The sequence below is a fragment of the Leopardus geoffroyi genome, chromosome A1 (assembly GCF_018350155.1).
Source record: "Leopardus geoffroyi isolate Oge1 chromosome A1, O.geoffroyi_Oge1_pat1.0, whole genome shotgun sequence".
In the NCBI taxonomy this organism is placed as follows: Eukaryota; Metazoa; Chordata; class Mammalia; order Carnivora; family Felidae; genus Leopardus; species Leopardus geoffroyi.
Genome location: NC_059326.1, coordinates 151224520 through 151242000, shown reverse-complemented (window position 1 = coordinate 151242000; position 17481 = coordinate 151224520). Strand labels below are relative to the sequence as shown.

Here is a 17481-nt window from a genome sequence, read left to right as displayed (position 1 = left end):
CTATAAAGGCTCTAATAGGAAAATGTATACAATGAGTGAGTACATGAATGAGGGAGAAATCAATTCAGCTCTGGTGATCAGAGAATTCTACAAAGAGGAGCTAATGTGTTAGCTCTGCCTTGAAGGAGGACTGTCCAAATCCAAGGAACAATAGTGGTGGGCTCATTCCAGAAGCCCAGCTTGAGCAAGGACACGCAATGTGAAAGACCAATTGATTAGGCACCATTAATTCTCCCCCTGGAAGACATGAGGAGGATCCTTGGTGATCTAGTCCAGTATTAGAGTACCAGTAGTTCTAGGAACTATCACCATCTGATTGTTTATATGAAACAGTTTGTGGTTATTAAAAGGCATGGGTGGGTGTTTATGTTGTATACATTAAAAGTCTTCAAATCTTTAATTAGTCCCTTTTATTTCTATTATTTAAAGATGAAGAATTGTTCAGTGAAAAAAATTTCAAGTCCAATATTACGATTATCTTTTCAGGAAAGGAATAAAATGAAGCAATAAAAATCTCCAGCACTTCCCAGCCTTTCCTCAGTAGGAGTTAATATCTAGTTAGAATGAGCATTAATTACCTAGAGGAAATATACTGTTAAGGTTTATATTTTCAATTTTTTATTAATATTTTCACCACTAATGAATAAGTTGGGATAAATTTTAGTTTTTTATAGTCTGTACTAGATATGATTTGCTTGTCTAATTAAAGTCTACCTAGTGATTGTAGTAACTTTGCAGTATTTTAATGTGTCTTTTCATTTCTATATTAAGAACAAAGAAGAACTATGGAACAGGAAAGATAGTGCAGACAATGCTTACAGTTTTGGTAATTAAAACCTATGGAGAAATTTCTTTCTACCTGATCTTTCCCCTGTCTAAGTAATCTGTGCTAGAAATCACACACACACACACACACACACACAGCACATATTATAGGACAGTTCAAAGATTTTTAATTTAAATTTGTGCTTCCTGCCTCTCTAAAACATAAGTGCACCAAACAGTATCTGTGTGTAATAGGTTTTCACTAATTGCTGACGATATTTTAAGTGAAGGAAGTCCGTGCTCACAGATCGCCCTCATGGCCACTCCCCACGGGGCTCAGGGCTGCTGGGACTAACAAGGCACTTGGGAGCAGCACACAGCTGTGGGAGGGTGTTTACAAAATACCCTCAGAAACTTCACTTACAGGCAGTGTCCACTTCAGCTGCACCTCCTTTTCCTATATGGATTTACTACTTTCTACAGATTATTCTGCTTGCTAGGAGCGGATGCTTATTTTCATAAAGCTATGAAAGACAAGCGCGAAAATGATTTAGAATGAAAGAAAAGGAAACTACCTTTTCTAAGTTGATGCCTTTTTTTTTTCTTGGCTTTTGTGTGAACATGACATTCATGCAACTAGCAGAGATAATTCCTGACACATCAACCCTCTGAAGTAAGGGTAATGCTAGCTGTACAAGAAAGGTTGATTATTTGGCTTTTAAGAAAATTAATGAGTATTTTGGGGCTTTTAGCAAAAGGGTTTGAAATTGCTGCTGTAGAGCGGGTAGGTACAAAGAAAGGAAGATGATGAAGATATATATGCTTGAGGACTAATATTGCAGGCATGGAAAGAAGTTGAACGATTGGAAGCTTTAATCTGTGATGGTGGCTCTAAAAGAAACTTAATTTTATGTAGATAGCAAAAATATAAAATATATAGCTTCATTTAATTGAAAAAGACCAATAACTTAGTTATTTCTTTATTACTAACAAGAAACAATTATAAAAAGGGAAATCAGGGGCGCCTGGGTGGTGCAGTCGGTTAAGCGTCCGACTTCAGCCAGGTCACGATCTCGCGGTCCGTGAGTTCGAGCCCCGCGTCGGGCTCTGGGCTGACGGCTCAGAGCCTGGAGCCTGTTTCCGATTCTGTGTCTCCCTCTCTCTCTGCACCTCCCCCATTCATGCTCTGTCTCTCTCTGTCCCAAAAATAAATAAACATTGAAAAAAAAAATTAAAAAAAATATAAAAAGGGAAATCAGTTTAACCATTGTATACAGAAGGGATTTGATAACATAACGCCTAAGATGAGAAATGAGAGCTCCATGTGGCATTCTTTTTCATTTATATTCCTTTCAGTAACGAAATGGAATCTGTTCCCTACATCTATTTCATTAGAATTTTTGAAGCACCTGTCACCTATCATCATCAGTTTATATGTATTTCAAGTTGTCTTGATGAACAAATGTACTAATGCAGGGTCCATATGTCCACATGTCTGGGAGGGGAGATTCCACGTGGTTTTTGGATTACCTGTCTGGACTCCTTTTCCCGTTTATTGTTTGGAGTATGTCACCTTCTGTCAATCTAATTACTTCTCTAAGAAACGGCTGTTCTCAGCTCACTGCATGACAATCTCTGCCTTGTGAAAACATCCCAGAAGCCTCTGCAGTCAATTGATCTACGCCAAAAGTGTCACTCTCACATGGAAAGTTGAATTCAGTATACAGACTCACTCAAGATTTACAGAGTTCTCTGAGGGAAGAGTTTCTTTAGATACGTAGCCAGAGAAGCTGGTTTCAGTAGATCTCTTGCCTTCTCTTGACGTACAGAATAAATCTTTTCAAAACTTAGTCAGCTGAGAGACACAATATATACAGCCAAGACTTCTAGCCCCTGTAATAATAATGATGATGATGGTGATGATGATTTAAGTGCCTACATTACCTGACCAATAACATTTGTAAAAGATCAGGGAAGCTTTCAAAGACCAGAGGCAGAGATTTTGATTTTTCCAAAAAAAAAAAAAAAAAAGGCCTGAAGAATAATGCTTATTTACCCAGTTAGCAGTCCCTTTAGTTTATACTGACTGTTTATTACTGTGATAAAGACAGACTTGGCTGAATCTAACAGTAATTCTTTTGCCATCCCCAAACAGCTATAGATTTTTAATATAATAAAGATAAGACTGCCCGTATAGTTCCACATTCACATGATAGTATTTAAGTTTGTGCCATCGCATCCATTTTCAGAGCTTTGTAATTCTACCATAATCATCTGTTCTTGGCAGAAATGTGGTCTACAAGCTCTCAGTTGAGGATAATATTTTTGAACAATTTTTTCAGTGTTCTAGTTATGTGATTATGGGAACTTGGAACTCAGTATTAATTTGCTCTTGGATTTTGTATTTCTATATCTCAGAATGCCCCCCTTTTTAAATAATGCAATTTAACTTGAAATAAGACTGCAATACACCTTTCGCTCTTAGAGATATTTCATTACTTAAATACTGGTGATAGTCAATGAAAGATAATGTAATTAGATACAAAAAGAATTTATTAAGAGAAAAGGAGCCGCTGTTACCCTTCCCCCTCACCGTTGTTTCCTTTGTGACTTCATGGCACTAGCTTTGTTTGCTTAACAGTTTATGTAATTCTTTAGGTACAAAATGAGCTCTTGATCTAATTGATTTTTTAATCCAAAAAACTGATAAGTGCTTTATTGAGTAATAAGCATTCCCACTCTAAAATTTGACATCTAAGAAATACCAATATTTTAGCAATATTCTCATTCTTAAAGTTTTCCCACAGCCTAATTTTTAAATTTTTCTGCCTAATTTATTTCAGCGTTCACTCTACTGCTATAGTCACATATGAGTGGGAGACATCTATTCCACATCCCTCACTTTACGAGTGTGGGAAAGGCTGGGCAGGGGAAGGTGGCCCCACGTCGCTCACGGCAGGAGGCTGAAAGGCCAATCATGCTTGGCCATGCTGGTTTGAGACCCGGCATGAGGTTTCCCTAAACTCTTCATGAAGCACTTGTGAGAGATAATGAGTTAACATTTGTGGAGATCTTTCAATGAACTGTAATTGATGTTTGAATTTTTATAAACCGAATGCAGTATCTCCCCTCAAAAGCTTCATAAGAATATTTAGCACACATGTATGTGCCAGATGGATAGTAATGACAGTTGATAGGCCTCTCCTAGCCCTTGCGTTCTGTTGTCAAAAATCTGCACATCAAAACAACTATAATTTTTACAATAAGATTTATTGGGTAATTTTTTAGGGTGCACATTGAAGAATCTACTGTCTAGATAAGACTATAAATTACTGTTCTATAAGATAAGATTTTAAACCGAAGGTTTATATAAGAATATTCCTATTATGCCTTATAGAAATATAGGCAGATTTTGAAAATTCTCAGATAATATTTTCTTGACCTGACATCTTTCCCTACAAAGGTGAATTTTTATGAAAAATATGTGGAGTATGATGCAAGGCACTGCAAAATTATTCTTAAAAGCTCAAGGATATATGGAGATCAAAGCAGAAACATCATAATATAACAAATAGTTATCACCCAGAAGAATATGCTTGTGGTTGAGATAATGCTAACAAAACAGCCTAAAACAGGAAATTAAGTTAGTGAATAAAACTATTATTGTAATGTATTGTGATATTCTTTGTAATATTATTTTAAGAACTCTCCAGAGGTATTTATTCTGGATAAAAATGATGGCTATAGATCTGTGGTAGGGGGACAGGTGGCCCCACCAATTATAAATTCCCAAAGATTATAAATGTATATATATATATATATATATAATCATCTTGTGTCAAAATACTCATTTTAATATTCAAACATTATACCACGTAATAAGCTGTAACCATATGTTTATTTGTTATATTATACCACAATAACATTAATAAATATTTACAGAGCTGCAGTGTCTCATAGATGTATTAGAGATGGTAGCTCTCTTAGTTTGATTGTAAGTGAAGCTCTTTGGTGCCTCAGAAAAAAACTAATTTTAAGTGTTACATTTGTTACACATTGATAAGAGCCAAGGAGTTTAAATTGTTAAGACTGACACTCCCTTTATAACTCATGTTGTTTTATTTATTTTCCCCAATTGCATGAATTAAAGATGGAGTGTTATCTCAGCTTTGAATTCCTTAGCTTGATGTCACAGCTTTTGCTTTATTTGTATGTGAATTCTGTCTTTAATAAAGATGAGCTTCGCTGAACTTTCCATTAATTTTTTTTTAACGTTTATTTATTTTTGAGACAGAGAGACAGAGCATGATCGAGGGAGGGGCAGAGAGAGAGGGAGACACAGAATCGGAAACAGGCTCCAGGCTCTGAGCCATCAGCCCAGAGCCCGACATGGGGCTCGAACTCACAGACCATGAGATCATGACCTGAGCTGAAGTCGGACGCTTAACCGACTGAGCCACCCAGGCGCCCCTGAACTTTCCATTAATGAGAGACACTTACATACCCAACTCTTTAAAAACGCTTTTGGTAGTACACAGGAAAATTCAGAAATGTTGCCAGTCTATTAATAATTGACACGGCATGCGGTGTGATTAATCAGAAGTTTTATGATCTCTAAAAACATAACATTTTCTTTGTAAATCAGATGATGTACAATTAACTTGACAACCATCAGTTAAAAGGAAAGAGAGAGAGAGAGGAGAGAGAGAGGGAGAGGGAGAGAGAGAGGGAAAGTAAGCTCAGGACTCCTGACTCATACTTTTTCCATGTTACATACGTATTTATCCTTCTGTGACAGCTGAGACTAGACCAGACCTACATTCAGGAGACAGGAGGTTCAGGATAAGGCACTGACTTTTCACTTTCATGTGTCAGGAGACAGTCTCAGGGTGACCTTACTCAGCTAGAACCAGGAAGAACTTTTGCTAGTTTGCTAGTTGTTGACTTAGGTACCTACTTTCAGCATTCTCTGGCTTCCTTATCCAGCTGATGGTAAGCTAAGCTCAGGTGTTGTGACTTTTCTTTCAGCCTATGTTTAGGCAGGTAACTTCTCAGCATTACCACTCTCAATACATATTTTCACAAGTATAGAACTCTAAACAAACTACACAGAGGTAATTCTCCTTACGATCACAGCGTCTGAACATTCTCACTGGGTACTTCGTGAGAATATGAGCTGGGTTCTCTTACGGCATTTTGCTGTTAAGTGCATATCCTTAAGGGGGTGGCAGGACACCATGAGTACCAACAATTATGCTAAACCCGAACTAGAGCTCTGTTTCTGACATTTCTGCTTTTGTCGTGATCACAGATTCTGAAATCATTGTGTAATGCCCTAATTTCTAGTTTTCCTGTGGGAAGATAGTGTTGCAATTTGCTACCTTACTCGTATTCTTCTGTAATTGTCTCTCACTGGATGTTTGAAGCACGTATGAATTCTGTACCATGAAATTTCAGCCCTCGTGCCATCTTTGTTTATTGAACTGAATTTGGTTGTAAGCGGAATATTGCCCTTTTATTTTTCTGTAACTAGAAATGAGTGCACTTTTGAAATCACTTATGGGTTCTCTCTATGGTTTCTTTAATGTAAAAAAGTGTATGTAATAAAAACCCGAAATACTGGACAGCTTGAACTTCTATAACACCCCTGAATGTCTCTTACAGCCTCTGTCTAGGTTTGAACTTTCCAAATTATGTATTTCAGACGTTGAGAAAGAAGGGCCTTAATGGCTGTGACAGCCCAGATCCCGATGCAGACGATTCAGTAGGTCACAGCCCTGAGTCTGAGGACAAGTACAGGAAAATTAACGAAGATATTGATCTAATGATCAGCAGGCAAAGATTGTGTGTAAGTACTCGGAACACCCTTCATTTTTTTTACTCTTGATATTTCTCTGAACCTGGCAGGCCTTGAACAAGAAAGAGAACAAAGGCTGTGAAAGCCCCGATCCCGACTCCTCTTATGCACTCACCCCACGCACTGAAGAAAAATACAAAAAAATTAATGAAGAATTTGATAATATGATCAAGAGTCATAAAATTCCTGTAAGTACCAAAGGTAGATGGCTGGTCTGCTGATAACCGCTGCAGTAACATACCTTAACCCTTTCAGTGATGACTTTCTGTAAGAAGCATTGGAAAGTCAAACCAATAAAATAGCCATCTCACCCCACAGGGCAGTGCATTTAGAAAGCAAACCCCGAGGGATGCTGAAATTATGTAATCTAAAAGAGCTGCCATCCAGAAGTTCATTCAGAGGTAGAATCTTTTCAGGAAGAAGAGAAAGACCTATGCAACATGCCCTGAATTTACACAATCTTTTAAACACACAGCTCACACAAATCACAGCGCACTAGTAAAACGCTGGAATGTCCTTCTGAACAAGCTTGAGGATTTACTATAGAACATACGTATATTTGTACTGAGACCGGATACACGATGGGAGCCACAGTTCTCTCATGTAAACTGGCCATCAGCCCCCCAAAGAAAAGCTTGGTTCCAAATAAAGCTTCTTCAGCCCCTCTCCCTAAACATGAGATTCAGCAACAGCACTGAAGGGTTAAAGCTAATGCTCGCTGCAGGGAAACAGACTGCATGAAAACCTAATGGTAAGATTTCAACATGTTTGTGTGCTGGGGTGATTTTAAAGCTTTATCAGAATATTCGCTTTGCCTCCACCAACATTTTCCATGCTTTAACATTTGGCTAAATTTTGTCTTAACCAAGTCAAAAAATTTCTAACAATCAATCATATGCCTTGCCAGATATTTAAGAGAAATAACTCTGCATGTATTATTTTGTTTGCCCACAGAGTGAGGGGAAACGTACATACCTTTTATTATATTCTGTCATCAATCAAATGATGTTAATTTTATGACATAAAAGTGATGAAACTCAGAGGCTCACATGCTTTCTGAATAACCAATGTTAGTGTCTGAAACCCTCATTTTATACAAGCTCTTCAGTGGGTAATTAATTCCTTTCTCAAAAAAAGAACATTTTTTGTAAGTTAGCAAGATACCCTAAACTTGAGGGTTGGGAAAGATTCGGCAGTTGAAAATATGCCTCAGCAATTATAAGTGCAGATATTTGGGGACAAGAGCTCTAGGCTAAGTCCACAACTACACTCACAGGATAAATTAATGCCTTACACATAGTAGGTGTACAACCAACCTGTGTTGAATTAAAAGGAACACTTTAAAAGTTATTTATAAAATGTGTGAATATTAAACTTTCTATCTTCATCAGTATGTCTGCTTCTTTTGTTAAGTGAAATAATGTCAGCGGAAGAGATTTTGTTGAATCATTATTAATACATTGTATCATGAAAGAAAGCTTAAGTGCCTTAAATTCTTAAAGGTTTCATAAAACCGAGTACTGTATACAACACACCCACAGTGGGCACTTTATTCAAAAATAACGTATTTCCCATCAGATGCAGTCATGCATACCTGTTATACCCAGAATTCTTACGTGATAAAATACCCATTGAGATTTTATTTTGCCCAGAAGAAGGAAGGAAGCAGTTCTCTTGAGCCAATTTTTTTAATGTTTACTTATTTACTTTTGAGAGAGAGCACAAGCGAGGGAGGGACAGAGAGAGAGAGAGAGAGAGAGAGAGAGAGAGAGAGACCTAGAATCTGAAGCAGGCTCCAGGTTCCCAGCGGCCAGCTCCGTGCCTGACATGGGGCTCGAACCCATGAACCGTGAGATCATGACCTGAGCCAAAGACGGACACTCAACTGACTGAGCCACCCAGGTGCCCCTCCTTTGGGCCAATTTTTAGTTCTTACAGGCTGAGTTTCTCCAGCTATACAATACACTGTTTAGAGCTGCCAGGCACAAAGGTTTGTGAATATAAGATTGTCGGCGTCTGCGACAGGAGGAATCCCCTGCACAGCTAGAAAAGAGCAGTAGTATGTGTATTACAGCGGATCACTCTCCCTGGATCACTCTCCCTGGCCATGTTCTTAAATGAGTATGAGGCTTTAACCCCCGAAGCTCTGGGAGAATGCCCATATTTGCACACTGGATCCTTTTTCCCATGCTTTAGGAGTAAGAGGCGTGATGCATACCTCAGCTCCCTTGCAGTATTTCATCCCGTCCTGTAAAGAGTTCAAAATCAGGATACATGATTTCTTAAGAGGTGCAGTGGTGTGTGGTGGGGGATGAAAACCACATGAGAGTTTAGAGGTCGGGCTGTGAGAAGGACTACACAGCTTCTCGCTGTGCCGCTGAGTCTTCCTCTCTGTAGTAAGTGCTTCAGCCTCCACGATGAAAAGCGCAGTTTTCGCACATCGCTTTCAGTTGCTGGAAGTAAATTTTGTTGAAAGTTTCCACAGCTGCTAAAACATTTACAGCAGGGCAAGGACACTCTGCCCTTTGTATGTAGGGAGTGTCTCCACCTCTTTAAAAACATTACAAGACTGTTTTTCTATTTCAAAGACCCGGTTTGAAGAGTTTCCCTTTTAAAATAGAAAATTTAATATTGCAAGCGCCTGTTACGATATAATTTATGCCCATATTCCTCAATTACATGAAATAATCCATGGATGATTTGGAATCTTGTTGACCAGCATTTCCTCACGCGGGGCTTGCCACGGTTCATGCTGGGCATCACAGCAAGAAAGAACAGTTCCATTTGAGGAACCAGGAATTAGGAAATGGGCTGAAGGAAGGAGGGGTGGTTGCAAGATTGGTTGAGAGAGAACAGGAAGGGAGGAAGTGGAAGGAGTATGTGTTTTCTTCAAGTAGCAGACTGTGAAGACCAGGAAACACTGCTGTAAGTAGGAGCAAGGAAAGAGTTAAAGGCCTGGAGATTATCTGCAAAGGAGGAATGCCCCAGGGAAGGAAAAGATCAGAGGTACCAGCGATGGAGGTAAAATGGCAAAGCTGCTCCAGGAAGGGGAGGATGGGATCAGAACAGGAAGAGCATGGAGTTACAGGTAGACCCGTGACCTAGTTAAGGGGGTAGATGGGCAGAGTGAAGCTGACTGTACCACCACCTGGTGACTTCTCTGTTTTGTATTGAATTTAGCGTGTATAGATAGTGAGGTGGGGCACTAAGTGCTGAGAAGAGGACCAAGAACGGTGAAGGTGTAGACATTGTGAGAAAGCGAGAATGAGAAGGGAATGAGCAAGTACAGGCCAGAGTCGTCAGGCAACCTTGCGGAGATTTGGATATCAGCAATGAGTAGTCACTAGTCGGCAGAGTTGTGTGATTTGTTTTTCTCCCCCCAGTTCTCAGCAGCGTGGGAATGGTTGATCGAAAGGTAAGGGAGTGTCATTCATGGCCCAGCAAAGGGATTCAGTTTAGCCATTCACATTAAATAAAAAAGGGCCTGTTAACTAAAAATATTTTATTAAAAATATTTTATTTGACTTTTTATTGGACTTTTCCTTGTGGTAAGTTTGGGAAAATAGTGGGTTTTGGGTAAGAGTTCAGATACCTTTCTGACCACGATGACTCACTTCAGCAACCATGATCAGTTTGCTCAGGGATAGACACTAAAAGCTTTTTTTGCTCTCATGCCTGTGTCTCTTATGCAGGGCTGGCATTGTGGGCATGTGACCTGTGCAGTTACACAGGGCCCTGTCCTCAGAGGCTTTGCCATCACCATCTTGAAATTCTTCATAATTTTTTAACAGGAGCCCGTCATTTTCATTTTGCCCTGAGCCCTGCAAAGTACATAGCCGTCCTGCCTACAGCATTTTGTTTAATCACCCCAAATTCCCTCTTCCTTCCTGTCTCAAGTATTGTAAAATTTGGAGCCTGGCCCTGAGATATTTGTAAGTTTGGAGTTCTTAATTATATTCTGGCTTTCAATTTTTAGACAAAAATATTTTAAATAGATGCTTCTAATTTCCCTAATTTTGAAAAGTCAGGAAGAAAACAAGTAATGACAAATTCCTGTAAACATTTATACATTATTGCTGCCTTTGCATTCCCTAAAACATTTAGAGCTGGTTCATCTCTTTACGTTTGTAAACACTTCATGTCTCAGATCAGGTCAAGGGAGATTAAATGACTTGCCTGGTTCAATGGCAATTTATTACACAACTAGACTACAACTGAGATTTCTGATAGAAAGTAAGTTGTTCTTTCTGAGTCTCTGCATTGTCTCCTTAGTGTGGTCATTTTTAAGCTCATAATTCTACTTTAAAACTGTGTAACCAGTTCCTAATACAGATAAAGAAGCAAAAGAAACAAAGCAAAAGGTTTAATGCAAAAGGTGTTAGCATGTTATTATGAAGTGTGATTTTTTTAAGTATGCTTTGATATCAGAACTCTACTGACCACTGTGTAGCCAATCACAAGAGAATTTTATACTTATCATCCAAATTGTTTACAGTTCAGAATGCTGGAAACTGAGTAATTCTTTGGGATGATGGTCAGAGGAAGAGAGGAGTAAAGAGATTTTCACTGAACTGGTTATTAGAGTGGTTCAGAATTTATTAAATAATTATTAAGAATCCTTTTTATTTTGGATGTGCATGTAGTGAGGGGAAATGGGCTTTGCTCTCTACAGAAATGCAGTCAACACTCTGTAGAATGTTCAGGGGAGTAGCTTGATAGCAGATCCTTAAGTACCCAGCAATAGATAAACACTTAGAAACACTAATAGTGAATACAAATTAAAACATTCGTAACTAAAAAATAGCTTTAAAATACCAAACCTGTGGGGCGCCTGGGTAGCTCAGTCAGTTGAACGTCTAACTCTTGATTTCAGCTCAGGTCGTGATACCAGGGTCTCAGGATCAAGCCCCACATTAGGCTCTGCACTGGGTGCGGAACCTGATTAAGATTCTTTCTCTGTCCCTCTGCCCCTCTCCCCTGCTCACGTGCTTGCTCTCTCTCTCTCTCTTTCTCTAAAATAAAAATTAAAAAATAAAACTAAAATAAAATACCAAACCTGAGTAAATATGGAAGAGGAGGAGTCTTTAAGGTTTATTTTTTCCTAAGCACAGAGCTCACTCCAACAGGGATGCTCACCCACATTTCATAAGAACCCCATTTTAGCTCATTATTTTCATGGTACACAAATAAGCTGTTAACATGAAGCCCATACTCACTTCACAGTATCATTTCTGACTGCAATATTTTATTTCTCTACAAAAACTTATACTGTGTTACACAATGATTTAATTGAAAAAGCAATAGGCTCAGTCACTTACTAGTTAGATGATCTTGGGCCACTTAATCTCATCGATATAAAAAGGAAAGGATTATATCTTACAGTGAAGGGATGTTGAAAGTGTTGGATCATATAATGTGTGTGACTTATATAGTCCAGTGCCTGCTTGGTAATAATACACAGTAAATTGTAAGCTTGTATTTTCATATTAGTATAGTGTCTTCCTAAAAACCCTCCTTTAATGAAAAATAATCAATTCATATAACAAATATTAGACTAGGCTCTGCATTACCTTGCAGCAAAAGAGCTTTAAGAGCTTGATGAAAGGGGACATTATTTGGCCAACATCATAAGTAATGTTACAAGGGAAAGAAAAGCAAGAGAAAGAGATCAAGAGATGGATGGTTGGTTGGTAGGGCAAGCTGTATGATTAAATAAGGTGGTCAGGGTGGGCTTCCTTGAGAAGGCCAGATTTGGAGCAGAAAACTGAAGAGGTGATGGAGTTAGCCATGTACATGAGGCAAAAATGAAGGAGGGAGGAAGAGGACAATAGGAAACCAGATAATGAAGCCTAGCGAAAGCTGGAATTTATAGAACATTGGAAGAAGCTGGGCTTTACTACGAGTAAGGTGGGAGTATGGTGGGAGTAAGGGTTTGAAACAGAGGGGTGTTATGATCTTATTTGTGCTTTAAGGGATCTATTCAATTGCTAGATCAAAAATAAAAAGGAGAGCAAGGATAGAAGCAGGCAACTCTTAAGGAAGCAACTGCAGTGATCAAGGCAACAGGGGATGATGCTGGAGACTTTAGAATGAGAGGTGGTTGGAAAGTGGGTATGTTGGAAGTTAAGCCAATAGGATTTCCAGATGAACTGGGTGTTGGGTATGGGGAGAAAGTGAAGATTCACGGGTAACTCCAAGGATTTTATTCTGTGCCTTTAGAAGCATTGAGCTGTCATCAGCTGGAGATGAAGAGAGGTGTGAGTGGAGGTAGGTTGGAGTTGGTTTTGAGATGTCTATTAGACTAGACATGAGACAAGTAGAAATATTGAGGTTGTTGTTGGATATGCAAAGCTGAATCAGGAGAGAGAGCTGAACTGCAGATAGATAAAGGACCATGCTACTCTTAAATTCAGAGAGCAGGGAGAAGAGAAAGAACCAGCAACAAAAACGGAGAAGGAGAGCCATCGAGGTCAGTAGGAGGGAAAGTTCAGGGTCTTGAAAGGAAAGGAAGTTTGTAAAGAAGGAGTGACCAGCTGTGTCCCAAGTTGAGGCCTGAGGACTTACCATTGGAAAGTCAATAATGACTATGACAAGAGCATTTTCAGTGAAGGGGCAGAGGAAAACATTTTAATGGAATGAGCTGAGAGAACACACTGCTGTATTTACAACCCAAATTATAAAAGCAAAACTGCCATTGGTGACATGAGTTTTCAAGATGGTAAACAATTCTTAATGAAGTTCTTTACAAAACAAAGTTAAATATTCCCTCAATGCACACAGTAATTGCATTTCTGGAAATTTCAGAGTATAATAAAATCTATGTTTCAATGTATAGAAATACCTTGTGTTCGTAGAACAAAGTTACTTCTCACTCACATCATTGGAAATGGGTTTTTTTCACACATGAATGTGCAGAGGGGCTTTGGAAAGTTGAATGGGGTAAGAGATGATTCTTTGTTGTGTTGAACTGTCCCACATATAATAGGGTATACAGCATATCTGCCTACCTATCCAGAAAATACCAGCCACACCCCCCAATCATTGTGACACCCAGAAATTGTCTCAAAGATTTCCAAAGTGCTCCCTAAGGAGATAGTCCATCCCTGAAGAGTACCACTATTCTAGATCTAGAGAGTCACTATTATGGCTCTGGTGGGAAAGGTGGTAATTGAAGGGAGTTTAGTAAAAGGATTATTTGTCGATAGGTAGCGTTCTGTGAAACCCAAAGGAATAGTGAAGTATATTAGGGCTTACAACCTGGAAGCTGTTAGCACATCTAGGCCTGAAGGAGAAAGAGGAGAGAAAAGAAACCAGAGCACACAGAGCCTAACACCTAAGTCTATGAAGATGGGACCCAAAAAGAGGCATGACCTTCACTAGTCCACCCATGGCTCAGCAGGGAGGGAGCTACAGTAGAAAAAGACCGTGATTGCTCTCCTATTGTCCGCACTCCTGCTGGTCCCTCCACTGGTCCAGCTGAAGCCAGAGGGCGAGAAGAGCCAGGCAGATGCAGGCTGGAGAATCAGCCTCCTGGGCCCACAGCAGCGAAGAGGGTGGAGAGTGCTTCTGGAGGGGCAAATGGAGAATACCTAGCACAGTACTTATCTTTGTTTCCTTAGGTATTCTAAGTAATTCCTATTTGGCCTTTGACTCTAGGAATACAGTATTTCATTCACTGTCAGACATATATTTTACAGCATACACCAATACTTTTTGTTGTTTAAAAGGCTCTAGAAATTTGGGGATATATTCATTCTTTGATGTGTTATCAAATGTTTATATTTCATTATATGACAATGTTTATCCAAAAGTATTTTTGTTACTCTCTTTAAGATAGTGTCTTAATAAAGAATGACTGTTTTAATAAAGCATGTGAACATTTTTATTTTCCTCTAAAATAGTGAGGAATCAAAGACATGTAAAAGAGTTATGAAACATTTGCTTCTGTCAATATCGACATGTCCAGATCATGGAAAAAAAGAAAATAGGACAAATAAAGTATAAGAGAACATCAGCATAAATAGAAAGTAGTAGTGAATTCACCATCAGGATAAACAGCTTCTGCAGAGTATGCCATATGATGCAGGCCAGCCAATGAACCAGTAAAAGAAAGTTGATTTTAAGATTACTGAAAAAAAAGGTAAAAAAATAAATAAAAATAAAAACCTTTCAGTCACATGCACGTGTGCTTTTAAACTGACAGAGTGGCTTATTTGAGAATACTGAGGGAATGTTCTATATAAACCCTGTCTCTAATATATATATTAGATACACACATAAACACGCACATAAATCCATTTTTTAGTAAGAATGCTGTATGCTCTGACACCATGAGTCCTCTGGCAATATATTCAAACAGTGTTTTCATTTATAATGTTAATTTTTCTTTTAGAAAAAAGGAGGTAGGGAGTTGTAAGTATGATTATCTAGTACAAGCAGAAAAATAAGCAAGATTTTGCTTAAATTGCTAAAATAATACCAAAATATCAATAATTAGGACCTGATTACTCTAATTAGGTATCCACACAACTTCAGGTCCCTAAATATTTGCTCACTTTCTCACTTGAGATAGAGGTCTTTCCATTTGTCAGTGTCAGTATATCCCAAAATGTGAAGTGTAGCATACATTATGAACTATCATTTTAAAATATGGATCATTGAATGATACATGCTCTGTTGAATTCTGGATCTTAAAATGCCTATTATCTTTAGAGTTACTATCAAAAGACAGACTTTTAAAAATAATAATTAAAGTATATGTGCTATTCACATGCCTGGAGATGATTTTATATCATTAAACTTCTGCATAAATATGCTTCAATAAGCAATTAAACTGAAGACTCTGGTTTGCATTTTAATCCTCCTTTTTCTCTGTGAAGTCATCACAATCATGTACCTTTGATCTTGCAGTCATTTCTGGCACCAGATTCAGACATCACAAATGAACAATTATTACTTAATAGAATGGAATTCAAAGACAATGGAGTCTAATGAAATGGGGCTTTGTTTTAAACAAAAGTGAAACGTTTTCTAATAGTTGCAAAGAAAGAGTTCTAAGCCCATTAAAGAAATCAATTTATGATCTGAACATGTTGAGAGCTCTTCTTAATGGTCTTCTAGACACCAAGCAGCTTGGAATTTAAAAATTTTCTAGGAAAAGTAAAGGCTGCCTGTCCTTGAGGGCTTCTGTTTCTCTTCTTTCCTTTTACACATATTTTTTTTCTGCTCCTACAGGCTGTTCCACCTCCCAACTTTGAGATGCCAGTCTCCATCCCAGTGTCCAGCCACAACAGTTTGGTATACAGCAACCCCGTCAGCTCACTGGGAAACCCCAACCTTTTGCCACTGGCCCACCCTTCTCTGCAGAGAAATAGCATGTCTCCTGGTGTAACACATCGACCTCCAAGTGCAGGTAACACAGGTAGGTCCTCATGAGGACACAATGTTAGCAAATCAGTAGAAGGAGCCACTCTTGGCAAGATGCTGACTTTTTCAGTTTTCCATTTGTTATGTTCCTTCGTTGCTTATTAGCCCTATTTTAGGTCTTTAACCTCGTTAGCCTGTCTTGTGAGATCTTTCATAATCTGCTGTTTATCTGTTCAGACTATCTATCACCAACCTCTCATGTGGCTATATTTTAACCACATGCTTTCTCAAACAGAAAGTAGAATATCCTGTCTCCTGTCTTTTGCTTCTGCTCTTCTCCCACCTAAAATGCCATTTTCCCTTTTCCTCTTAGCCAGATATCACCCCATTCTGTGAAATCTTCCCCTCTGTCCTCTGATAACATTTGTGCCATTTAGTTATTTATTATTTTGATCAATTTTTATTACTTATACAGAAACTTATACCACAAAGGATTTAAAATGGAAAAGAAATGTGATAAAATAGCGTAACTTCTAAGAAGTGTGAAATAAAAATAAAAAGAAATGAAATTAAGAGCCCATCGTAAGAACATATATACCTGCCACAAATTCGTCTCAATGCTTCTAAGAAATCCCTACTGTTGTACAATTCACAGTGTTCCAGAGAAAAGAAATCAGTGCTCAGAAAAAGTTCAACCATTTTTCATACTCAGATCAAGCAAAACACACTATGATGTGCTATATTGAATATGTGTCTGTTTCCCCACTGGATTTAAAGAACCTTCTTGAAGGGAAGAAAGTCTTCCTGATTTGCCAGCTTCACAGTTGGAACTAAGTAGATGCATATTAAATACAACCAAACAATTCCTTCACACTTCCAAAAGAAGCACCAAAAATAATTATATTTCTAAATCATACATAGCAAACCATTATACATTACATTTTATTTTTTAAAAAGCACTCTATAGGAGAAGTTTAATATGTGTCAGGCACACATAACTCTATTAAAAGCAGTTTATTCACAGAAGACTTTTTCCTTGAGAAAACTTCCATATCTGCCTTATAATTAAAACTAAACATGTATTACTACTTAGTACGGAAACCTTATATAGAAAATATAACCAAAATAGCCAAATAATAAAATCTTGCTAAATCTTGAGTCTGAGAGATATGTATAAAGGACTTCATTATGCCATTCTCTCTACTTTTGACTATGATTGAAGTTTTTCATAAGAATTTTCAATAACTGTATGTTATTCCTTTCACATCATACTCAAATGCAGTTGAATTTCCTATTTGATAAACTCATGCTCATTTTTTTTGAAATTTCATACTTTATTTCCAAAATATTATTTGTTTGGAAATAATAAACATTTCTTAAAATATAATGAACATTTTCTTCAAATTCCAAAAAAAGAACCAACAAGTAATTATGGAGTATCTCTTAGAATCCATTAGAAAATAACCTAGTTGATACTCTGTTCTTTTGGCTAA

The 17481-nt window shown here is 38.0% G+C and overlaps 1 protein-coding gene across 27 annotated transcripts in view; it reads left to right on the top strand.

Moving 5' to 3' along the window:
- Nucleotides 1–17481, top strand: part of MEF2C (myocyte enhancer factor 2C) — a 172308-nt gene that overhangs the window by 123735 nt on the left and 31092 nt on the right. For 19 of the 27 annotated variants that reach the window (XM_045497457.1, XM_045497449.1, XM_045497596.1 and 16 more), the window contains 2 exons: nucleotides 6470–6613; nucleotides 15857–16043. In XM_045497457.1, coding sequence (XP_045353413.1) covers nucleotides 6470–6613; nucleotides 15857–16043 — 331 coding nt within the window. Of the gene's footprint in view, nucleotides 1–6469; nucleotides 6614–6672; nucleotides 6811–15856; nucleotides 16044–17481 lie in introns of all 27 variants that reach the window. The other 8 variants (XM_045497610.1, XM_045497572.1, XM_045497541.1 and 5 more) reach the window with 2 other exon arrangements.